This window comes from Podarcis raffonei, chromosome 14 (assembly GCF_027172205.1).
Source record: "Podarcis raffonei isolate rPodRaf1 chromosome 14, rPodRaf1.pri, whole genome shotgun sequence".
In the NCBI taxonomy this organism is placed as follows: Eukaryota; Metazoa; Chordata; class Lepidosauria; order Squamata; family Lacertidae; genus Podarcis; species Podarcis raffonei.
The window spans coordinates 43980347-44004779 of record NC_070615.1 but is presented as its reverse complement, the minus strand read 5'-3'; the positions used below and the strand labels follow the sequence as shown (position 1 = coordinate 44004779).

Genomic DNA, 24433 nt, shown 5'->3' with positions numbered 1-24433 from the left:
GCACCCAAGGACGGCAGGATCTGGTGCTTAGCTCTGACAAAAATGAGAGAAGAAGCAGCTCTTTTGACTCTCTTCACACAGCAGGGCTCATGAAAAGACTGGAGGAATGGAAACAGGTTGGAGAAGCCATGAAGTTTCCCCAATTCAGCTTAAAGTAAAGCTGCAATCTCCACATGGTGAACTGCCAGTCATATAATAGTGAACTCGGGTGCTGAGTTATAATGGCTGCATAGCTAAAACAGCTACTGAGAAAGAAGAGGGGGAGGTATCAACATGCTTGGGGGAACCCCAAGGTTTGCAAAAATTAAAATTAAAAAATATATAAAAAGGGGCACAAAAAAACCCTAAACTGGTAGAAATCATCTCAAAGCTATTCCATGCTGCATCAACAGAAGTCAGGTGTCCAGAAGTAATGGTACTACGCTTCTGCCTAGAGCAGACCACACCTTGAATACGGTGTCCAGTTCTGGTTGCCACAATTTAAGAAGGATATTGACAAGCTGGAATGTGTGTAGAGGAGGGCAACCCAGCTAATCGAGTCTTGAAACCAAGTCTTAGGGGGAACAGATGAGGGAGTTTGCCTGGAAAAGGGAAGCAGAGAGGAGATACGATAGCCATCTTCAGATATCACGAGGACTGGTCGCATGGGAGATGGACCAAGCTTGTTTTCTCCTGTTCTGGAAGGTGGGACTCGAACCAATGGCTTCAAGTTCAACTAAACAGTGTGGAGATCACACAGGGCCCCCGGACGTTTCTCAGTCTATTGACCCTGTGCCACCACTGCAGTTGCTTTCTTCGCTGCCACCACCCCGCTTCTCACGGGGGGACACGGAGTCCAGACAGTTGTTAACATAAATAATCAAGTTTATTTTTAAATGCAGGAATAAGCGTATGGTTTCGGTTTATTTTTCTCTTGTCAGTTTCTCACGCTTAGTTCCTAACAACTCCAAACTGATTAATCCAACTATCTATCTGCCTCAACCTAACAATTCCTCTCACTTTCTCACAATACAACTCGACCAACCCACTGCCTAGTCCACCCTCTTCCTTCCCCAACACCCAAGCCTCAACTCCCAACTCCCAAGCCTCAACTCCCAACTCCCAAACCTCAACTGACTTTTCAAAACCTCCCACTCTATCTTTTACTCCCCCCTTGCATTCTCACTGGCCAATCACATCACACCCATTTTAACCCTTTCCTTGACCCATCCTAGGAGGCAAACGCCACAATCAGGAATAACTTTTGATGGTAAGAGCTGTTCAACACTGGAATGGACTCCCTGAGGAGGTGATGGGCTCTCCTTCCTTGGAGGTTTTTAAGCAGAGGTTGGATAACCATCTCTCATGGATGCTAAAGCTGAGATTCCTGCATTGCAGGGGGTTGGACTAGAGCAGGCTTCCTCAACCTTGGCCCTCCAGATGCTTTTGGCCTACAACTCCCATGATCCCTAGCTAGCAGGACCAGTGGTCAGGGATGATGGGAATTGTAGTCTCAAAACATCTGGAGGGCTGAGGAAGCCTGGACTTAGAGGACCCTTGTGGTCTTCTCCAAACCTACAATTCTATGCACTTTTATAAACTTCTACTCTGCCTTCTTACTTTTCTCATGATGAAAATGTCCTAAATCCTGTAATCATAGCAAAATTGCTCAAACCCCTTGATCGTTTAGGGTGCCCTTCAGCTTTTTTCCAACTCTGGCAAAGGGGATTACTACAACGCCACTAATTGCCTAAGATCCCTGCAGTTTTTTGTGAGGCTCCGAATCAGGATTATATTGTGTGCTTGTCACATAGCCCTAGAACTGCATCAAAGTTTAGCAACTGCAGCAGTTTCCGCTTGTTCAATGGTTTTAACTGTGGACTAGGGAGTGGTGGTTTGGGGTGGGGGGAGGAGGTGGGCAGGTCCTGCCTATTGGCCAACTCAGAGGCGGAAGTGAACAGCAGCAGCTGGCAGGGTGGAGAGAGAAAGTGCCCTGCAGAGAAGACCTTTGGCATTTATTTTGCTAGTTTACGGGGAGGTGAGTTCGCATGAAACAGTAATGTAACTTCTGTCGGTAGCTGAGAGCTTTCTTTCAAATTAATGCTTTAAGTAGCTTGGCCTTCCTGTGTGATTTCTTTCAGTTGGAAGGAAGACCTCACTGTGTTGCATGAATTGGACTTCCTGCCTGGTAAACGGTGGTGGTTATAGGGGCTGCAGTCTTGGGTAAAACTGCAGAGAGAAATGGAATTTGTGCGGATAAAATGTTTGTGGTGATGGAGGAGGGGAGCATTGTCTTGGAGGGCCAGGGGGGTTGCCCCATTTGTCGTTTTGATCACAATACATTCTGTGGTTCAGTTGTCTTTTTCAGTGGCTTGGGTGAAGGAATTGGAGGGGATCCTCACCAAATTTGCAGATGAAGCCAAGCTGGGAGGGGGTCACCCAGGCTGCAAAGGACAGAACCGTGCTTCAAGGTGACCTTAAACAGAGAATGGGGCCCAAACTAACAAAATGAATTTCCATAGGGACAAATGTACTGCACTTAGGCAGGAAGAACCAGCTGCACAAATATAAGATGGGGGGGTGGGATCTGACTTGCCAGTACAGTGGTACCTCGGGTTAAGAACTTAATTCGTTCTGGAGGTCTGTTCTTAACTTGAAAGTGTTCTTAACCTGAAGCACCACTTTAGCTAATGGGGCCTCCTGCTGCCGCTGCGCCACGATTTCTGTTCTCATCCTGAAGCAAAGTTCTTAACCCGAGGTACTATTTCTGGGTTAGCAGAGTCTGTAACCTGAAGCGTATGGAACCCGAGGTACCACTGTAGTACATTTGGACTAGATGAGCCCTGTGGTCTTCTCCAAATCTACAATCCTATGATTCTATCTAAAGAATAGAATGTGTGCATACAGCTCTCTTTTTGATGGTGTCTTCCAGAAGTGGGAATCTTTCTCAGCCTGAAACCCGCACTCCTTCTGGGCAACGTGCCAGTGGTGGGTGGGGCCTGAGGCAAAGGTGGGTGCACAGATGGCTAGTTTATTGTCATAATTAAAAGATACATTCCAGCTGGGCATATATACTCAAGGAGGGTGTGAGGCAGGGTCAATGAACAGGGTGTCCTGGGGTGTCTCCCAAAGGCTATATAGATCTAATATCTGGCCCCCAGATCTAATATTCCCCACCTCTCTGTTTGAAGGGCTTATCTGGTCTGCAATGGGCTGCAATTATTTTCCCCATTCAGAGTATACCAATTATTTCTAAATTTGCATCCACACATCTATAAATTAGTACATGCCCATTTTGTACAAAATTGTGTCTCTTTTCGGGGGGATGTGTAAGTGGTCAGCCTAGACGTTGGCGCTGTTGGGTTGTTGCTGTGCAGAACATCACCTGAGATAAAACTTGTATGGGGAATCGGGGCAGGACTGGCCTTATAAAAAATATGAAGTAGTTGCTGTAGGGAGCAGATTCCAGAGCGACTTTCAATTCACATCCGAGGCCAACTCAATTTGGAGATATGCAACCCAGTTTCACAGGAAATCTTGGGCCCATGACTGAAGTAGACCATGTTTCATAGATTCTCCATCTCTTTCCTCTCTCACCAAATACTGTAACCAATATCCTCCTGGCTGCCATAGCAATGTGTACGCAGCCAGCCAATTCCTTTATGATGTTTAGGTTGTGTACATTGCCATACATTGAAAGGGGACTCTAGTTTCCAGGTGCTGGGATCTGCAGCGCCGTGAGAGGTAAACTATAGTTCTCAGTATTCTTTTGGGGGGAGGGTGTGTGTGCTTTAACTCTATGGTGTGTATGCAGTCTTAGTCTGTGTACAATGCAGCAAAGTAAAAAATAATTAAATATTAACTGCAGCAAGGTTATCCTTCTTCTCAGTTTGGATTGAACCTGGTTTTGCGGAGAAACCAGGCACAGTATTCCCCTAAGAATAAGCAGGCTAGATATCTGAGCCATGTGTACACTACTTCCCAAACCAGTGGGTGGGAGGGCAAAGTAAATGTGCACATTTAAAGTACACAGAATGTACACAGTACATTTGAAGCACATACTTTTTCAGTGCCTGCAGAAGACATTCAGACAAGCCTACCCAGACGTTTAGAAAGTCTGTATGTGTTTCAATTCATTTTGCTCTACGTATTCTATTGCGGTTTTAACTTTCTGCGTTATGCAGTTATTGATTGCAGTGATCATTTCACGGCTTCATATTTATTTGTTTGTTTGTTTGTTTGTAATCTGCTTTGAGGTTTTCTATGGTCAAGCGGCACATCTGTTGTAAGAGATCAATAAAAAAAATGCAAACCTCTCTCCACCCCACCCCACCCCCTGGCCCAACAAATCCTGGGAAATGTAGTTTGCCTCCTGCGCTGAGCAACAATTCCCAGCACCCATTAAACTACAATTCCTGGTAATTCTCTGGCGGAAACCGTGTGCTTTCAGCTGTAGGTGTGTGGACTTTTCAGAGAGCTTAAGCAGCCTTTCTCAACCTGTGGGTCCCCAGATGTTGTTGAACTACAACTCCCATCACCCCTAGCTGGCAAGGCCAGAGCTCAGGGATGATGGGAGTTGTAGTCCAACAACATCTGGGGGACCCACAGGTTGAGACCCGCTGCGTGAGTGTTTCTCAAACTTGGGTCCCCAGGTGTCGTTGGACTACAACTCCCACCATCCCCTACCGCTGGTCCTACTAGTTAGGGACGATGGGAATTGTAGTCCAACAACAGGAACCCAAGTTTGAGAAACACTGGCTTAAAGAGCCCAAGCCATGCTCTCCTCCTCTCTCAGGCAAAACTTGGGATTTATTTTTCGCAAAGCGTGAGCTTCGGACCTGCGGGCTTTTTCTCCTCTCGTCTCTGGAAGGGAAAAAGCACATTTCCCTCTCTCTCCCTCCTCTTTCTTCGCTCTCTGCAGGGCCCCCACACCCACGCAAGGAAGTGGCGGCCACATTTTCTCCTCCCCCCCCCCTTCCCTCTCGAGCTGAGGAGAAAAGGGGAAGTCGGAGAGAGCAGAGAAGGAGGAGAGAAAAAAGCGCGGCTGCCGGTTCGCGTCGACGCCTCAGAGTCCGTGAACCAGGCTGCCGGCCGGCCGCGGCCTCCTTTTCCCGGAGCCAGGAGAGGCCAGGCTGCTTTGCGCCCTGTTCGCCTCCGGGTGCCGTCGAGGTAAGTGGCTCCCTCAAGATGCCCGCACGACGTGGCGGCGGCGGCGGCTCCTTCGACGGAGGGAGCTGCTGCTTCTGGCGGGGCTCCAGGCCGCCCCGGCCCCGCTTCCCCGACTCCCTTCTCTCGGCGCCACCAGGATATTTTTGCGCCCCGGGCGCGGCATACTCCTTCCGCCCTCTCCCCGCCTCAGTTTTTCTCGTTATGTTTGGCTGACTTCGGTTTTCAAAAGCCTTGCAGAAACGACAGAAGTCAAAATATAAAGCGGGGGCAAAATGTTCTGAGAATGAATGTGTAAGAAAACTGCTCCCCCCAAAGGTGCGCCCCTCGGAGAGAGAGCTGCGCCCTAGCGGGAGAACTTTTTATTAAACTCGGTGCTGGTGGTGTTTTTCCCTCCCTTTGCTTCTTCCTGAAATCAAAGCTGCTTTTCGCGCAAGCAAAGAGGAAGCAATTGCGCTCCCCCTACCAACCTCCCCATTTCCAGTTTTCGTTTTTTTTAAAAAAGTTAGTTTCTAGCATATTTTCAGAAGTTGAGATATTTCTCCCCTTTACGGGAGAGAAATTAGCCTGCTCCTCGTTATTTTACTTTATAGTCTCCCCTCTGAAAAAGAAAAGTCTTGTGAATGCCCACGAGCAAGACCTGGGTTTTTTGTGTGTGTGTTGGATGCCTTTTGATGTTTTGCGTCTATTCCCTACAAAACTCTGGAGAAGAGCATCTGCTTTGCACGCAGGAGGTTTCTTCTCCTTCTTCATCATCTCCAGGTGGGGGTTAGAAATATTTCCTGTATTTAATCCTGGAGAGATGCTGCCAGTCAGTGCAGACAATACTAGGCAACCTGGGGAAACCCAGATATTGGGGAAACCCAGCCACATAGGCAGGGTATAAATAAATTATTATTATTATTATTATTATTATTATTATTATTATTATGGGAGGAACCAATGGACTGACTTAGGATAAGGCAGCTTCCCATGTTTTAAAACAACCCTGTTTAAGGTTGCTTTGAATTAGGATGAGAAGTCAGGCTCAGTTTCTCGCTGAGAGGCATTATTACATTTCTAAGCAAGGACTGATGTGTTTCAGCTGCGGCTGGGCCACTTCCTCAATGTGCAAGGTACTTAAAAAAATATGTGTGTGTTCAGCACTGTGGGTTTAAAAAATAAAAAGGAAGGAGTAGCTCAGCAGAAAGCTATGTGGCACTTTAAAGAAAAAACATTAGCGGCAGAGGCCCACGTCATCAAAGCCATCAAATGTAATGTAATTCGTGTATTGCAGTTGATTTTAGTCTACAGAAGTACCCCCCCACCCCGGCAAAAAAGAAAAAAAGTAAAAAAGTTAGGGTTGTACCCAGCTAAGCCCTACTCAGAGTAGACCTGTTGAAATGAATGAGGCACGTCCATTAATTTTGGCAGGTCTACAGGCTATGGCAAGCCTTTAAGATGCCATGATATTCTTTTGCTTTAATATTTGCTGTTGCTTGCCGGGTGCATGCTATAACTTTAAAAGACATTCTTTCCTTCAGAGAATTCTGGGCTCTGTAGTTTGCTCTGTAGTTTGCTAAGGAGTTGCTGGGAATTGTAACCCTGCGGGGCAAACTACAGTGCCCAGAATTCTTTGCAGGAAGAAATACATTTCGAATGTTCTTTAAAAGTATCTAGTGTGTACACAGCCTAACGGAGATTAAGGATCTGGGATTTGCACATTAGAGCATTTAATATAATGTCACAAGCTCTACAAAAGGTTCGTTTTAAGGGAAGGCAACTCAACTGACTCTTTGGGGTGGCGGTCTTGAGGGGTGCAGGAGATTGGGCTGCCATAGGGGTCAGGGTGTGGTGTCTTCTAGACCAGAACTTTCCATACTTTTCATGTCGGTGACACACTTTTTAGATATGCATCATTTCGCGACATAGTCATTCAGTTTTACTAGCAAACTGGAGGCTAAACGGAGCCCTTTCCAGCCCTGGGAGAAGCATGGGGAGCGTTTGTGCGACATATCTACAAACGGCAGCCGAACACACTTAACGTGTCGCGACACACAGTTCGGAAAGCTCTGCTCTAGATGTTGAACTACAACTCCCATCAGCCTTGGCTATTGACCATGCTGGCTAGGAGAGATGGGAGTTGGGAGTCCAACATTATACAAGGCAGCACTTCGCTACCCTAGGCCCAACTATTTGCTCCTATCCTGATGTACAACCAGCTCATCTTCACTTGGAATGTGTGGCCAGCATAGCCTTTTCACACTTTCTTTTAAAAATTAGTTATGGGGAAATGCATGGCATGGGTGCCCATGTGCAAGTTCTGTTCTCAGTGCCAACGCATTGGAGTGCTTTTGTAGTGAACAAGCTCTGTAGGGGAAGGCTAGACGCTGACTCGACTCTATCACAAGCACAGATGTGGCTAAAAATAGCATGTGTGCTGGAATAAAAAAGGCAAAAAGTGATTAATTTTCATGCTTCTGTGCAAAGAAAAAAAAAGTCTACAGGAGACATTTTTCCCTGTAGGGGGCACTCTGGCCCAATTGGGTTCTGCTTCCAGAGAAGAACTAAGGTTGCACAAATTTCTGATAGGTGAGGTATGCTGTTTTTTTCAGCATTAAAGTTGGCAGTCCTCTATTAAACCAAAAGGGAGAAAGTTCCTGCCTTCAGAGAAGCCTGTTTTTATACACACACACACACACACACACACACACACACAGAGTGGATGCTCGGGTCGCGAACGTGATCCGTGCGGGAGGCACGTTCACAACCCGCAACGCCGTGTCTGCGCACTCGCGGGTTGCGATTCGGTGCTCCTGCACATGCACAAAGCGCAATTTAGTGTTTCTGCGCATGCACAAGCCAAAGCGTGCAAGCGCCGAAGTAACCCATTCCGGTACTTCCGGGTTTGGTGCGGTGTGCAACCTGAAAGCGCACAACCTGAAGCACCTGTAACCCGAGGTGTGTGTGTGTGTGTGTGTGTGTGTGTGTGTATTTCTGAGACAGTTATTGATCTGGGTATTTCTCTCTCAACTGGAGGGAGATGAGTCCACCAGAACTGTGACTCATTGAGAGACGCAGTGGGAGTCTCCTAGAGGGCAGTCAATTATGTTGTCAGTCTAATTAATTAGAAGATCATAGAATTGTAGAGTTGGGAGGGACTGTTAGTCCAACCCCCTGCAATGCAGGAATCTCAGCTAAAGCATGCATGACAGATGACCATCCAAATCTCAGCTTAGAAACCTCCAAGGAAGGTAAGAGAATTACTTGCCCCCAGTGGAGGCTGGTTGGAAGGAGATCAGCAACTCATGCTTTTTGCATATCCAAGCCAGCAGGGATTTGGCTGACACTGGGGGAACTCAGCCAGCTTGCAGCTCCCTGCCCCCTACAGCTACTAACACTCAGCCAAGCCCATCGCATTCTCCAGCAACTCATGCAGAGATACGACAGAGAGACTCCTCTGAGGGTGGATCATTCTGCTAGAGACCTGCTTTATCACTGAGTCACAGCCTTTTCCTGTTTATTGGATGTGCTAGCTGAGGCCGATGGGAGTTGGAATCCTTCCCTATAAATCTGCCCTCCACCTACACACAAACAAGCCTCCAGGATTGGGTAGGGTAGAGATTTCATCATATTTTGTACCCTATACATTTTGTTGTCTGGCAGCTATGATTACTTCACTGCCTGGAAGATATTGGTCATAATTCCCACTGGAGACAGACAAACCATGCCTTGTATAAAGTTGTGTAAAGATTATTCCTTTTTTCTCAGAAGTGGTTGCTGCTCTTGTCACTGTTTTCTGTAGAGGAGAACTTCTGGGCACAGTTTTACAGGGCAGAGTTTCCTACAGATGAAGGAGAGCAATTGAGGCTTTTTTTAAAGCTATTTTTAAGAAATACTGAGAAATAATCAAACAATATACAGAAGTCAGCATCAAATACTAAGGATTTTTAAAACACAGAAACAAAAATAAAGAAAAGAAGAAGAAACTTTGAATTCTCTATCAGCTTTAAAAACTCATGCAAAACTCTTACTCCACTGGCGATGTATTAAAGTGTCTTTACAATATTTGCTTAATTTACAAACATGCAAGCTTGAGCCCAGGTGGAGGCGGAACAACTAAGCTCACACCTGAGTTCAGGTGTGAGGAGGCCTTTGGCCAGCTGCCCTCTAGTGGGCTCATGTGGCAAGGACAGGCAGGAAGGCGCACCTGAAAGACACCAACCACACTTGGCTCTGCCAGCAGCAGCAGCAGTCTCTGGTGATTTCAGCTGATTGGAATGTGTCATTGAACTGTGGAAAAATCCCTCTTGCTTGCCCAAAGGAAAGATGGGTAGGGGTGTCTGGCCGCATCGACTTTTGCCACACTCACCAGTGCCCTGCACTTTGTGAAACATCCACAAGCAGGGATTGGCAAATACGCCAATTTCAGTTTCTTGCTTTCCCATTCTTCAGTTCTCCACATTTTCATATCAGTCTGTGGTTCTTCTTCTTTTTAAAAAAAGTGCCCATGAAAATTCACCAGCATTTTTAGTCCATTTCCTCCCCCCAAAACCTGCATTTTTGCAAAGCAATTTCCCCTCATACAATGCATTTTTGTATGATACGTTCACCATTATGTGCATTAACTGTATGCGTTTTTGTAGACGTTACTTGGATGTGCATTGCAAAATTCAGAGAGGTGTGACTTTCGAAGGAAGGGCGGTGTTTCAGTTCATCTGTTGTTTTGGAAAGTGTGAATTAGCGAAGGTTGTCTATAAATATGAACTGCAGGCAAATTCTCCCCCATCCCTTCCCATGAGGGCTGATGAAGGAGGTTTACGACTCCTTTCCCTTCCACAACCTTTCCGTGAACCACCTGGTTGGAGCTTACGCCATTCCTCTGGCCACAGTCAGACAACCTCTTGCTAAGAGCAAAGCAAGACTGAACAGAACCCAGCCGAAGAGCCCAGACCTGGTGATACACCACCCACAGAATTGTCTCTTATGATTCCACTTTTGATTCTTCCTGCCGGGTCTGTTTTTAGCCTTATATGGCGTTTGTCAAATTGCTCTTCGTCAAGATGCAGCTGTTTCCTCTTTCCGCCTTCCTTCTCTAATTATAAGCACACGCTAAGGATTCTCGTGGGCGGAAGTCGTTCTGAGCAGGACAACACGGGCTGTAATCCTACATGTACTTTACTGGACCGTAAGTCCCACTGAAGATGGCAAGGGTTTATTCCTGAGTAAACAAGCATACAAGTGCGCTGTGGGTGCAGTTGGCGAGAGGCAGCCTTTCACAAGGCTAGAGGGTAGGACTTGAACCCATGGCTTCAAGTTACAAGAAAGGAGAATCTGGCTAAACACCAGGAAGAACTTTCTGACAGCAAGAGCTGTTCGGCAGTGGAACCGTCTCCCTCAGGAGGTGGTGGACTCTCCTTCCTTGGAGGTTTTAAAGCAGGAGTTGATGGCCATCTGTCAGGGATGCTTTTGCTGAGATCCCTGCATTGCAGGGGGTTGGGCTGGATGACCCTGGGGTCCCTTCCAGCTCTACAATTCTATGATTCTACAACCTTCCACCTCCCTTAAGAGCCAGTATGGTGTAGTGGTTAAGAGCGGTGGACTCGTAATCTGGTGAACTGGGTTTGATTCCCCACTCCTCCACATGCACCTTGGGCTAGTCACACTTCTCTGAAGTCTCTCAGCCTCACTCACCTCACAGAGTGTTTGTTGTGGGGGAGGAAGGGAAAAGGAGATTGTTAGCCGCTTTGAGACTCCCTAGGGTAATGATAAAGCAGGATATCAAATCCAAACTCCTCTTCTTCCTCTTCTTCTCCCTTGCTCCTTCCCGTGGTGGACTGCATCTGATGAAAACTGTGGTTAGCAGCAGGTTAGGGAAGGCTGATGCTAGACCGTAGCTGCCCCTGCCAATATGGCTTATTTAATACAATCACCAAAGGAAATGAATTGCTGTCCTTGATTGCCCTGGTGGCCAGTCTGACTTGGTCAAGCAGTGGGAACTGGCTGAGTGAAAGTTAAGAGCTGACGTCGAGGGAGCCCCTTCAAATCTGTTCTTTCTTTCAAGCCAGCTTCCTGTTTTGAAAGGTTATCAGAACCGCCTTGTTCCCTTTCAATAGTCGTTCTGAGCCAAAGGCGGCTGGGTGTAAGATGAAGAGTCTGCCAGGATTTAAGCAGGAAGGACTCAGGAACATACAGTAGTGGGAAATTTAGGTCCGTGCAATTAAAGTGGACTTAAGTCCTCTCGTCACTAGGAATGAAAGGAAATTTCCATTTCTCATTTTTCCATTCTTAAATTCAGGTCTTGACCTATATACAGCAAGATGTTATTTTATTTTTTTTAATCATCAAGAAAACTCACCAGCAGTTTGGTCCAGATTCCTCCTAGTAAACAGGCAGACCTACCTCAAAGGGTTGTTAGGGGGTAAAGAATAGGGATGGTAGAGAGGAGACCATTTATGTTGCCTTAGGTTCTTGGAGGAAGGGCGGGATAAGAAATAAGTACATTAACAGTGCAATGGTATACCTGTTATAAGCTTTGAGCTCAAAATAACTTATGCAGAATTAAGCCCTTTTGAGCTCAAAAGGGTTTGGTCCCAGGTAAGGGGCCACAAGACTTGCAGCCAACCTTAACTTTTTTGAAATATGTTACTTAGGAAAAATTAACTGTTTTTTCTGTACAGCTTGAGAAGCCATGGCTTATCAGAGTTTCCTGCTGGAGCCAATCAGCTGTCATGCCTGGAACAAGGACAGAACCCGTAAGCCCTTTCCTTTTGCATTATGACTGTTTAATTTTAGTAATCACTTTCCATACAAGCGTCTCAAGGCAATGCATTGTAAAAATAGCAAAAAACCAGAAGCACTGAAACCAGGAAAAATATTTTGAAAACAACACGAAACTGGTACCCATAGCAGAGACTCATTCATCCAGCTGGAAAAGCCCGTCAGAACAAAATGTCCCCAGTGGTTTCCAGAAACATCTTTTAACTGCTGACCATTCTGGTAATAATAATAATAATAATAATAATAATAATAATAATAATAATAATAATAATAATAATAATTTATTATTTATACCCCGCCCATCTGGCTGAGTTTCCCCAGCCACTCTGGGCGGCTCCCAATCAGTGTTAAAAACAGTACAGCGTTTTTGGTTGAGGCTGATGCTTGTTGTGAGTCCCAACAGCCAGTGGAGGACCACAGGGGCTACACCCTCCCGCTGCAGGGGGAGCGAGTGTTAATAATTATAACAACAGCAACAACAATTTATTATTTATATCCTGCCCATCTGACTGGGTTTCCCCAGCCACTCTGGGCATCTCCCAACAGAATATTAAAAACACGATAAAACATCAAACATTAAAAGCTTCCCTAAACAGGGCTGCCTTCAGATGTCTTCTAAAAGTCAGATAGTTGTTTATTTCCTTGCCATCTGGTGGGAGGGTGTTCCACAGGGCGGGCGCCACTACCGAGAAGGGCCCTCTGCCTGGTTCCCTGTAACTTCGTTTCTCGCAGTGAGGGAACCCCCAGAAGGCCCTCAGAGCTGGACCTCAGTGTCCGGGTTGAACGATGGGGGTGGAGACGCTCCTTCAGGTATACTGGGCCGAGGCTGTTTTAAAGGTCAGCACCAACACTTTGAATTGTGCTCGGAAACGTACTGGGAGCCAATGTAGATCTTTCGGGACTGGTGTTATGTGTTCTCAGCTGCCGCTCCCAGTCACCAGTTTAGCTGCAGCATTCTGGATTAGTTGTAGTTTCCGGGTCACCTTCAAAGGTAGCCCCACGTAGAGCACATTGCAGTAGTCCAAGCAGGAGATAACCAGAGCATGCACCACTCTGGCGAGACAGTCCGTGGGCAGGTGGGGTCTCAGCCTGCATACCAGATGGAGCTGGAAGACAGCTGCCCTGGACACAGAACTGACCTGCTAACTGGGGACTACCTGGATTGCTGGTTCTTGCAGCAAATCTAGTCCTTGGTTGGGAGCAACTGCAAGAAAAGAGAATGCGAGCGATTGCCCATGGCATGAATAGATGTGGGAGGGTGGGGGAGAGAGAGAATACAGCCATTGTTTGTGGGTCAGCAGAACGCCCTGGCGGATTGCGGCCAGCAGGACTTCCTGCTCCCCAGCTGTAGGGTTTTGAAAGAACTGCTTCGATTTGCATGATTGTCCCCAGGAATATAAACATAACAACACTTGAAGCATATTTAAACCACATGGCTTCCCCCTAGAGATTCCCGGGAACCAAAGCTTAACCTTTCCTGAGACACGATTCCCAGCACCATCAAATGACAGTTCCCACAATTCTTGGGGGGGGGGAGGGAGCCATGTGCTTTAAACGTGTGGTGTGTTACGGAGCCTCTCCTTTCCAGATATGGGGAGGTGGGAAGAGAAACGAGGCTCTCGGGTACTTGGGAAGAGGCTGTAGAGCACCCAAGTGAAGACGTTGCTCTCTACCTTTTCCTAGGGCTAGTTCACATGAACAGTTGCATCCCTTGAAATCATGGCCCATTTGCAAATCAGAACCACATGTTTTGCAGCAGCGTCAGGAGCTAAATAACTTTGGAAGAGCTGGAAGGGACCTAACAGCTCAGGGCAAAAGTCCTTCCTGACCATTTGTGACTGGTGTCCTGGGCACACCCCCAAAACCCCCAAATGTGCCCTCAGCCTCCAAAAGCTTGGCAGAACTCGAAATACGCAATATGTGCACAAACTCTTCCCTGCCTTCTGTTCCGCAGAACTTGCCATCTGTCCCAACAACCACGAAGTTCACATCTACAAGAAAGACGGGACAAAGTGGAGCAAAGTCCATGAGCTGAAGGAGCACAACGGGCAGGTGACAGGTGAGGACCTTCCGATTCCTCTTCTGCTGTGCGAAACGGCACACACACAACCTTTCTAAAGAGCCATAACCCTGTAAGGCCATTATGCCTAACATTACCTAACTGTTCCATTGCCTTCTTTAAAAAAACAAAACACTGTTTATTTGTTGATGAATCCGCCGTTAAATTCGGCAGCCCTTGTAATCGAGGCCTGCCTTCTGGTCCTCTGATCTATGGTGTCCTTTGCAGGCATTGACTGGGCCCCCGACAGCAACCGCATCGTGACCTGCGGGACAGACCGCAACGCTTACGTGTGGACCCTGAAGGGCAACGTGTGGAAGCCGACGCTGGTCATTCTGCGGATCAACCGCGCTGCTCGCTGCGTGAAGTGGTCTCCCAAAGAGAACAAGTTTGCGGTTGGCAGCGGGTCGAGGCTCATCTCCATCTGCTACTTTGAGCAAGAGAATGACTGGTGAGTCTCACCAAGGAGCAGAGGAGGAGGAGGAATAATAATAATAATAATAATAATAATAATAATAATAATAAATAAATTATTATTTATACCCCACCCATCCGAAGAAGAATAGAATCATAGAATTGTAGAGTTAGGAGGGACGGTAATCTAATCCAAGCTCCCCTGCAAGGCAGGAATCTCAATCCATTATAAATGGATTTATATATGGAATTTGGTGGCCCTGACCCAATCCAGCTTTGCCTGCGTTGGACCCCTTACTGCATTGAGCCTGAACTGCTCAAAGCCTCAGCTGCTTCTTCACTTATTTTTGTTTTTCATAAGAAAGGCTTGCTTATTCGCTTGCTATGATTACTGTCTTGTCCCTCATATTTGCCGTCTCTCCTAGGTGGGTTTGTAAACATATCAAGAAGCCCATTCGATCGACAATCCTTAGCCTTGACTGGCACCCTAACAACGTTCTCTTGGCGGCTGGATCCTGCGATTTCAAATGCAGGTGAGGCAAATATCCTGGATTGCATCCAGTGTGTGACTTCAGGATGTGTTTGGGGCGGGGGGGGGGAGGCCTGTTGGACAGTCTCCCTTCCAGGTCTTGACCGGATCTGCTCCTTGTCTAGCTTTGATAGACCCTCCAGTAACATGCTTTCCCCCTCCCTCCCTCCCTCCCTCCCGCCTCTCCTCTCCCTCCTGCCCTGTAGGATTTTCTCTGCTTACATCAAAGAGGTTGAGGAGCGGCCCTCGCCAACCCCCTGGGGATCCAAGATGCCATTTGGAGAGCTCATGTTTGAGTCGGGCAGCAGCTGCGGCTGGGTCCACAGCATCTGCTTCTCTGGGAGTGGCAGCCGCGTGGCATGGGTGAGCCACGACAGCACCATCTGCCTTGCGGATGCCAACAAGAAGATGGCGTAAGTTGGGCTGTTGGGTGGGGGTTCAGAGTTTCCCATGAACCAGCCTGGCCCAGCTGGCTGCAGGGACTTCGCTTCCTTGGGATGAGTTGATCCTGAGACTCTGAGCAGATCTGCTCCATGCTCGTTCAGCCCCTGTGTAAACCCACACAACTTCCCACAAAGAGTTCTGGGCTCTGTAGCTTACTAAGCGTGCTGAGAACGGTAATAATAATGATAATAATTTATTATTTATACCCCGCCCATCTGGCTGGGTTTCCCCATCCATTCTTGGTGGCTTCCAACAGAATATTAAAATACAATAGTCTATTAAACATTAAAAGCTTCCCTAAACAGGGCTGCCTTCAGATGTCTTCTAAAAGTCTGGTAGTTGTTCTTCTCTTTGGCATCTGGTGGGAGGGTGTTCCACAGGACGGGTGCCACTACCGAGAAGGCCCTCTGCCTGGTTCCCTGTACCTTTGCTTCTCACAGTGAGGGAACCGCCAGAAGGCCCTCGGCACTGGACCTCAGTGTCCGGGCAGAATGATGGGGGTGGAGACGCTCCTTCAGGTCTACTGGATTGATGCCATTTAGGGCTTTAAAGGTCAGCTCCACATCCACATAACTTCATTGTACTAGCCATTGGCCAGGACAAATCTGAACCAAAACCAAAACCAAACACATGCAAAGTCTCTATTGAGATCTCTGCGTCTCCCTTATAGCTTAATGCTATATTGTCCAGTTTCTTCTTTCTGAGCTTTTTGGCTGCCAAAAGAGAAAAAAATGGTGACTTCATGAGTCACTGAAATGTTTACATAGCTAAGAAGCAGTAGGATCTTTTCTCCTGGGGAGATGCATCTTTCCTGTATGGGCGGTAGAGTGAGAAATCACCTCCTGGGTCCAGTGTATAGTGGGCAAAATGGGAATGGTAGCTGTGGGAGGGGGAAAGCTTCCAGGAGTTTTTGGATGAAGTCATGCGCATTGAATGGGTCTTCAATCAGTGGTGTGGATCTGCCCCCAATAGAAGCGTGATGCTTCAAAGCAAGGCGGAGGTTCAGGGTGGAGGCAGGACCCTGGACAGCGCCTCAGAGAGCTCAAACAGTGGTTGAGGAAAGCTCAAACGTTGCTTCAGCCACAGACTGTCCATCAGCAGGGTTCCCTCTTCCTCTAGGGAGAGAAGTCTCTTCAGTTAGAGGGCCCTTAGTCTGCTTCAGCAGTCGTTGACTCCAGTGGACTGAGGGAAAGCATTGCTCTGCTGGGATTTCTGGGCTGTTCTCTGAGTAAGAGGAGTCCAGCTTGGCCTATTCAGGTTGGAGAGATGTTGACAGAACAATTGCCTCTTACGTCAGAACTTCTGGTTTAATAGGCATGCTGGCTCCAAGGTCAATTTCCTCTTCTATCCCTCCTCCAAATCCACAGCCTCATCTCCCAACGATAGGGAGTGGGAACCCAGAACACGGGCTGAATTTTATAGTAGGCCCAGCCACTAAGGGGCTGTAAAGCAGCTAATCTGTGCTAACCAACCTTGCCTCGTTCTTCCCTTCAGCGTGGCCTGCCTGTCCACGGAAACTCTGCCTCTCCTGGCTGTGACATTCATCACTGAGAACAGCCTTGTGGCCGCGGTAAGTCATGTACCATAACTCTTTCCAAGTGTTTATTTGTCCAGTGAAGATTCAGGCCCCATTCCTACGTGGAGCAATGGTATGTGGTGTAGTCCTGTCTGGACCGTTTCATTACAGTCTGCAAGTGGGCAATTGCATTCTTAACAACCAGTGCTTTTTTGTCTAATAAAATGTTTAGGGGTACTTTAATTTTCCAACTCATATTGAAATACTGCCCCTCAATGAGGTCAAACTTAGATTCACAAAATGTTTAGGGGTGTGCGTACCCCCAGAAAAAAGCACTTCTTACAACCCTCTTTAAAAACACACAAGCGCATCCACTAATCTTTGTAGTGTCAGTATCATGACCTCTAGCGGTGCAGTTGGGTAATTTTAGACTCTGGACTTGAATTCTCTTAATGCTGCTGCCCTGGCCTCTTTAGATGGTAATAATGTTTGTTCCTTCACTTAACTTCAAAATATTGTCAGCCATGCCTGGTGCATTCGGAACCCCTCATACTCATTCTGCAGATTTCACCTCTGTTTATCCTCGGGCTCAATTTCCTTCCCTGTCTTCTGTTGCTCCCCCTTGCGGTGTTATCCAGATTGTAAGCCCCTTGGGGCCAGGGACTCGCTCTGTTCTGTTACCTGCAAAGTACAGAGATACAGTGGTACCTCTGGTTAAGAACTTAATTCATTCTGGAGATCCGTTCTTAACCTGAAACTGTTCTTAACCTGAGGTACCACTTTAGCTAATGGGGCCTCCCGCCGCCGCTGCACGATTTCTGTTCTCATCCTGAAGCAAAGTTCTTAACCCGAGGTACTATTTCTGGGTTAGTGGAGTCTGTAACCTGAAGCGTCTGTAACCGGAAGCATCTGTAACCCTAGGTACCACTGTAATCTCATAATTATCATATATTTTTATTAGTGGCCTACCTTACAGGGCTGTTGTGGGAGGAATATTGAGAGCGTTTTGGACCCTTGGGAGTAGATGTTGCTGATGAAAAGCCTCCAAGGCCCTGACCTCTTCTTGCCTCCCCCCAGGGCCACGACTGCTGTCCGATGCTGTTCACCTATGACGAGCAGCAGGGCACGTTGAGTTTCGGGGGGAAGCTGGACATCCCCAAGCAGGGCGCCCAGCGTGGCCTCACGGCTCGTGAGCGCTTCCAGAACCTGGATAAGAAAGCCAGCTCTGATACCACCAGCAACGCCACTCTGGACACCCTCCACAAGAACAGCATCAGGTAAGTTCTTCTGTGGGCTCTGCCCTTCTGCAAATTAAACAAGATAACATTGCAGAACCGCAGCTGCAGGCGTGCAAGACCAGATCCAGCCTGATCTAAGAGACCCGCCAGCAGCTGCAGGGAAAAGACTGCCCCAGCTCCCCTGTGCTGAGACTTTGGAAAGCCGTGACCAGTCAAATGTCACTGGGATACATGGACTGGCTCGGTATAAGGCAGCTCCTTACGTTCAATGGAAGGGTCATCCTTCCCCAGTTCTTGTTGAGATCCTCTCTGAATTCACCAGGCAATGGGGCAGATCTGCTATGAAAGAATGAAGCTCAAACGTCAGGGCCTCTCATCCTGGAGCCACATGGCTGCAAAATTCTAGGGCAACTAAACCAAATTTGAGTCACACATCTCCAATTGATTCATGTTTTGTTGTCTACGTTTCAACAACCCCAAAGTTTTGGAGTTGGTAGCTCAGGTGTTGTAAAGGTGTGGTGATCTGTCATGGAACAACCCCATTCAAGAAGGTAATAGTGGCTACCCAGACCTTGTTGCTGGTTGCAAAGGGGGCCCCATAACTCTTAAGCTTCAGGGCCCCCAAAATGTAGGTCCGCCACTAGACATAAACTGCTTGAATCCTGGGAGGGCAGAGGTTGGGTAGATTGCATGTTTGGGAAGCAGGCAATTTACCTGCTCTAGATGGAGTCCAGAAGGAGCAAGTGTGTGTATTGGAGGTGCTCCAAGATACATCTTTGACACCAGAGGGCATTCCTCTATGGCTAGCAGTGCCTTTTACCAGCTTTGTCTGGTTCGCCAGCTACTGCCGTTCCTGGACAGGGATTGCCTGACCACCTTAGTCCACGCACTGGCAACCTTGAGGCTGGATTACTGTAATGCAGCTCTATGTGGAGCTGACCTTAGACCTGGTGCAGAAGCTCCAGCTGGTGCAAATGCGTCAGCCAGACTGCTGGAGGGGACATCTGGCCCAACAGCAAGGGACACCTGGCTATCCATTTACTACCAAGCCAGGTTCAAGGTCCTTGTATTAATTTACAAAGCCCTGAAGAACTGAGGTCCAGGGTACCCCAGGGACCACCTGAACCCTGACATCCCAGCTCCATCACTAAAACGCCTGCAGGAGCATCGTTGGTTGGTTCCCCAAGTTGGCGAGGCTCATCTGACAACAAGAAACTAAGATCCTTCAGGGTCATTGGCCCAGTCCTGTAGAACTCTCTGCCAATAGAATCTGCAGGTGCTTTCTGTTTCAACTTTCAACTGCCTGCTGACAAGTTTGTAGGGAATAAAAAATGCACCTTCCCACTATAAAGTTGTACCTTGGTTCTCAAACAGAATCCGTTCTGGAAGTCCGTTCGATTTCTGAAAACGTTCGACAACCAAGGCGCAGCTTCCGATTGGCTGCAGGAGCTTCCTGCACCCAATCGGAAGCCGTGTCAGCCGCATCGGACATTTGGCTTCCCAAAAACGTTTGCAAACCGGAACACTCACTTCCAGGTTTGCGGTATTCAGGGGCCAAAATGTTCAAGTCACAAGGCGTTTGAGAACCAAGGTATGACTGTATTGTGAGCCGAATTTCTGAATTTCCTGATGTAATCCAGGCCCGTAACTCAGGAAAAGACCCTACCTCATCCAGGTCACTATCTTAGCTGAGCTGGGCTGTGGTTCAGTGGTAAAAAATCCGCTTTGCGTGCAGAAGGCAGGCCCCAATCCTTGGCATCTCCCAAGTAGGGTGGGGAGAAATCCCTGTCTTGAGTCCCTGGAGAGACAAAAGATGTGACTCGATTCAAAGCAAGTTTTCATGTTCACCTCTTTGGGGGTAGAATTCCCTAATAGGGGTGTGCTATGGTGGAAAAGGCCCCACCCTTGGAACTATCCCCTGCCTTGGGTCTGACAACCCTTTGTCCTCTGTAAAAAAAAAAAAAAGGTATAGGACCCCTGACAGTTAAGTCCAGTTGCAGACTCTGGGGTTGCGGTGCTCATCTCGCTTTACATCTCTCAGCCCCACTCACCTCACAGAGTGTTTGTTGTGGGGGAGGAAGGGAAAGGAGAATGTTAGCTGCTTTGAGACTCCTTAGGGTAGTGATAAAGCAGGATATCAAATCCATAACTCTTTCTTCTTCTCTAGGTTGGCAATCGTCCTCTGTAGTCCAGTACAATTTCTCCTCTGCTTTGAGCAGTCCTAGTTTGGCAATTAACACCCACAGTTGTCCTGTCTTCCCTTTCAGCCAAATATCTGTGATTGCTGGTGGGAAAGGCAGCTGCTCCAAGTTCTGCACCACAGGAATGGACGGAGGCATGAGCCTATGGGACATCAAAGTAAGCAAAAAAAGGCTGGGTGGGGAAGATGCAGTTTTTGCCCTAATAGACCAGCGGTCGCACCATTTGCATTTCGTATGTGAAGATGCTCACTAAGGACTTGTGCCAGAGGAAGACTTTGGATGGTCACTCTCCCTGCAAAAAGCACCACCACCTCATGGCAAGGATGGAAAATAGTTTCTTAAGCCTGAGGGGCCACATTGCCTTCTGGGCAACCTTCTCAGGGCTACATGCAGCTTTTTTCCTCCTGCTCTAGAGGTAGGACTCGAACCAATGTTATTAAGGAGTTTCCAACTAAACGTCAGGAACAGGGGTCAGCAAACTTTTTCAGCAGGGGGCCAGTCCACTGTCCCTCAGACCTTGTGGGGGGCCGGACTATATTTTGAAAAATATATATAAAATGGTTGAATTCCTATGCCCCACAAATAACCCAGAGATGCATTTTAAATAAAAGGGCACATTCTACTCATGTATAAACATGCTGATTCCCAGACTGTCTGCAGGCCGGATTTAGAAGGCGATTGGGCTGGATCTGGCCCCCGGGCCTTAGTTTGCTTACCCATGCTCAGGAATAACTTTCTGAGAGTAAGAGCTGCTTGACAGTGGAATGGGCTCCCTCAAGACGTGGTGGACTCTACTTCCTTGGGAGTTTTTAAGCAGAGGCTGGATAGCCACCTGTCATGGATGCTTGGGTTGAAATTCCTGCATTGCAGGGGGTTGGACTAGATGCCCCTTGGGGCTTGGGGAGAAAGTCTCAAGGTCCACAAAGGGCTGCATTCAGCTCCTGCACCTGAGGTTTCCCACCCCTGCTCTCTGGAAACAGTCCGTAAGAGGTTTAATTAAATGGATCCGTGCCCAACTCTTTAACTTCATTTGGGATTGCTTCTTTTTAAATTTGGCAAAGTCTTTAAGAAATACACTTCCTGCAATCTGAAGCCATGAGACATACACAATGTGTGCTCCCATTGCAACGTGATATATCACGCCTGGGATCAAGCTATTATTTTCGGCACGTCCCCAGGGCTTGAATACACCCTGTAGTATTTGTCTCCACTGCAAGCTGCTGAGGTTGCCAGGTTTCAGGCTTTGGCCTGGCCTTGCATTAGTCAGAGGGAAGCAGCTGGTTTGGGGGGTCATGAAAAGGCACCAAATGGTTTCAGCTGTTACTGCTGGCATTTGTACTGCCAAGGGTCTGGGATTTTGGGATCTCTGGGTTGCGCCCAATGTTTTGTTTTTTTAAAAAAAATATTTTTATTAAGCAAATTTAGCAAATCAAATTATAAATCAAATATAACCAATTACATTTCCCACCCCCTTCCTCTCCCACCCTCCAAAGACTTCCCTCCCCTCCCCTCTCTGATTTGTTCCTACATATTATTCTCTGCATGTTATAAAGTTGTACGTATCATTATCTTATCTATCATATGTTCTACTAATAAATTTGTGGATGTTTATTCAAAACCTGCCAAGGAGTCAAAATCCTTCCGTTGTCTTTTTAAGTAGTTTGTAAATAGTTCCCATTCTTCCTTAAAGTCACGGTTGTCCTTCTCACGCAGTTTGTGTGTTAACTTTGCCATCTCCGCATAACTCATCAGCTTTTCTTGCCATTGTTCTTTCGTTGGGACGTCCTCACTCTTCCATCCTTGTGCTAACAAGACTCTTGCCGCTGGGGTTGCGCCCAATGTTAGTCCTCTTTCAAGCAGACTCATTGAAACGGACATGACTGTTGCTGCTCCATTAATTTCAGTGGGTCTACTCTTGAGGCCCTACCTGCACTATAAAGCAGTATCGTACCACTTTTAACACAGACTTCCTGCTCTTGGAACTCTTCCTCTCCTGTCTGATGACCCTTTGCCCACTGCATTCGTCTTCCAATCCCCGAGAGCCCTGACCAAAACTCTGGACAGCTGCTATCCTTCAGCGCAACAGTGAAAAACATGGCCCACCTTGGGATAAGGCAGCTTCCAACGTTCCAAGTTTAAAACAAAGAGAAATTAATATTTGGGCCAAAATCAGCAGTTGCAGGTTTTGAATTCTGGATGTTGTTGTTCTTGTTGTATTGCCCTTTATCCGTAGATCTCAGGGCGCTTCACGACATAAACATACAAGCTAAAAAATGCAAAGAACAAGACAAAACCAGTAATCGCCCCCTCCCACAACACATTAAAAAGGGCATCAGATATCAGCAAGCCAAAAGCCCTGTTGAAGAGGGTTGTTTTCACCTGATGCCTAAAGGTTTATAATGAAGGCGCCAGGCAAGCTTCCCTGGGGAGAGCGTTCCACAGACGGGGAGCTACTGCAGAAAAGGCCCAGTTTCTTGTTGCCAAATCTCTCATGGAGGGGGCACACAAAGAAGGGCCTCAGAGGTTTGGTTCATATGGAGAGAGGCGGTCCTTGAGGTATTGCGGTCCTGAGAAATACCTTGTGAATATTTTCCAGTCACAAGGAAAATAGAGTGGTACCTCGCAAGACAAAATTAATTCGTTCCGCGAGTTTTTTCTTCTTGCGAGTTTTTTGTCTTGCGAAGCACGGTTTCCCATAGGAATGCATTGAAAATCAATCAATGCGTTCCTATGGAAACCGCCTTCAGACCAGATCCGGGGACAGTCTGTCCCCCAACCTCTTCTGAAGGCTGGGGGGGGGGGACACAAGGGCTTTTCTTCCCACCACCAGTCTTCAGAAGGCTGTTCTGAAGGCTGGCGGTGGGAAGAAAAGCCCTTCTCCCCACCTCCCGCCCCGCAAGCTCCAGGGACAGGAGGGCTTTGCTGCCGGCCGCCAGCATTTTAAAAGCCCCCGGGACAGCGATTTTAAAATGCTGGCGGGCGGCAGCGAAGCCTCCGCTGTCCCGGGGGCTTTTAAAATGCTGGGGGTCAGCAGCGAAGGCTTCGCTGCCGCCCGCCAGCATTTTAAGATCGCCCGGGACAGCGGAGAAGTCTCCGCTGTCCCGGGAAGGCAGGCGGGGGGGAGCAAAGACTTTTGCCCCCGCCGGCCTTCAGAAGAGGTCCAGGACCTCTTCTGAAGGCCGGCGGGGGGCGAAAGTCTTTGCTCCTGACCGCCAGCATTTTAAAAGAGGTTCCCGGAAATTTCCCTATGGGCTTTCTTCTTGCGAAGCAAGCCCATAGGGAAATTCGTCTGGCGAAGCACCTCGAAAAACAGAAAACTCTTTCTTCCTGCAAGTTTTCCGTCTTGCGAGGCATTTGTCTTGCGAGGTACCACTGTAGCTCTGGAGCAGGTGTTTCAGTGGCTTTGTTTGGCCCATTTCTGGGTGTTTTGACAATCCTTTAATGACTTTTTAGGTTTTCCTCAGCCAGAATGCCATTTATCTTCTGACAAACCTGCGTTTTCATTTCAGAGCTTGGAGTCTGCTATGAAGGGCCTGCGGATCAAGTAAAAAAGGACTGAAGAGTTATTCATCTCAGCAGCGCTTCCGTCTCACTGGAGTCTGGGGTGGGCAGGGCAGAAGACCCCCGACTACCAGCTTTTGCTTCCTTACCCGATGCAACCTGCTTCATTCCTGCAATCCCGCATACCTAAGATGACAATCCCACCAGCTACAAGTTGGGCAGATTTTCTGTGTCGCCAGTGGAAAACAGGTTGATAACTGTTAACAGTGTTCAATAAAGAGATGCTGGTCACAGTTAGCATAGCAAAACTTCCATCTCCCCCTCTCCTCCCACCAGGAGAGACCATCAGCACAACCCTAACCACGTCCACTCAAAAGTAAATCCTATCAAATGGTTATTTTATCTTTAGCAATGATTTCCACCTGTTTTCTGGGGACAGACATTAAACTAACCAGCCTTAATTGCTAGGATTGTCCCTGGATCCCCTTTTTAAAATTGTGTTACATTTACTGCTTTCCAGGCCTCATGTATGGAGGTTGAGATGAAGGACAAACTGCATATTTTTGTTAGCTCAGCAGTTTCGCATTTTAATTTTTTGAGAACTCTTGGGTGGCTACCATCCGAACC

At 47.6% G+C, this 24433-nt stretch overlaps 1 protein-coding gene across 5 annotated transcripts; it reads left to right on the top strand.

Moving 5' to 3' along the window:
- Window positions 1–1089: 1089 nt before the first annotated feature.
- Window positions 1090–24099, top strand: ARPC1B (actin related protein 2/3 complex subunit 1B). 5 transcript variants are annotated; one of them, XM_053365994.1, is made up of 10 exons: window positions 1090–1249; window positions 11805–11879; window positions 13859–13963; window positions 14192–14414; window positions 14803–14910; window positions 15113–15319; window positions 16845–16920; window positions 17944–18143; window positions 20372–20462; window positions 23815–24099. In XM_053365994.1, the coding sequence occupies exons 2-10, from the start codon at window positions 11816–11818 to the stop codon at window positions 23851–23853; spliced, it is 1113 nt and encodes a 370-aa protein (XP_053221969.1). In that variant the 5' UTR covers window positions 1090–1249; window positions 11805–11815; the 3' UTR covers window positions 23854–24099. The 5 variants fall into 5 exon arrangements, with proteins under 5 accessions (XP_053221969.1, XP_053221970.1, XP_053221968.1 ...); XM_053365995.1 differs by lacking the exon at window positions 1090–1249 and adding an exon at window positions 1265–1288; XM_053365993.1 differs by lacking the exon at window positions 1090–1249 and adding an exon at window positions 1895–2017.
- Window positions 24100–24433: the final 334 nt, after the last annotated feature.

Bases quoted from the DNA above. Each gene is read 5' to 3' on its own strand.
- ARPC1B (XM_053365994.1), top strand. From the start codon at position 11,816: ATGGCTTATCAGAGTTTCCTGCTGGAGCCAATCAGCTGTCATGCCTGG. The intron at 16,921-17,943 runs GTAAGTCATGTA...GCCTCCCCCCAG, and splicing joins AGAACAGCCTTGTGGCCGCG to GGCCACGACTGCTGTCCGAT. The intron at 18,144-20,371 runs GTAAGTTCTTCT...CTTCCCTTTCAG, and splicing joins CTCCACAAGAACAGCATCAG to CCAAATATCTGTGATTGCTG.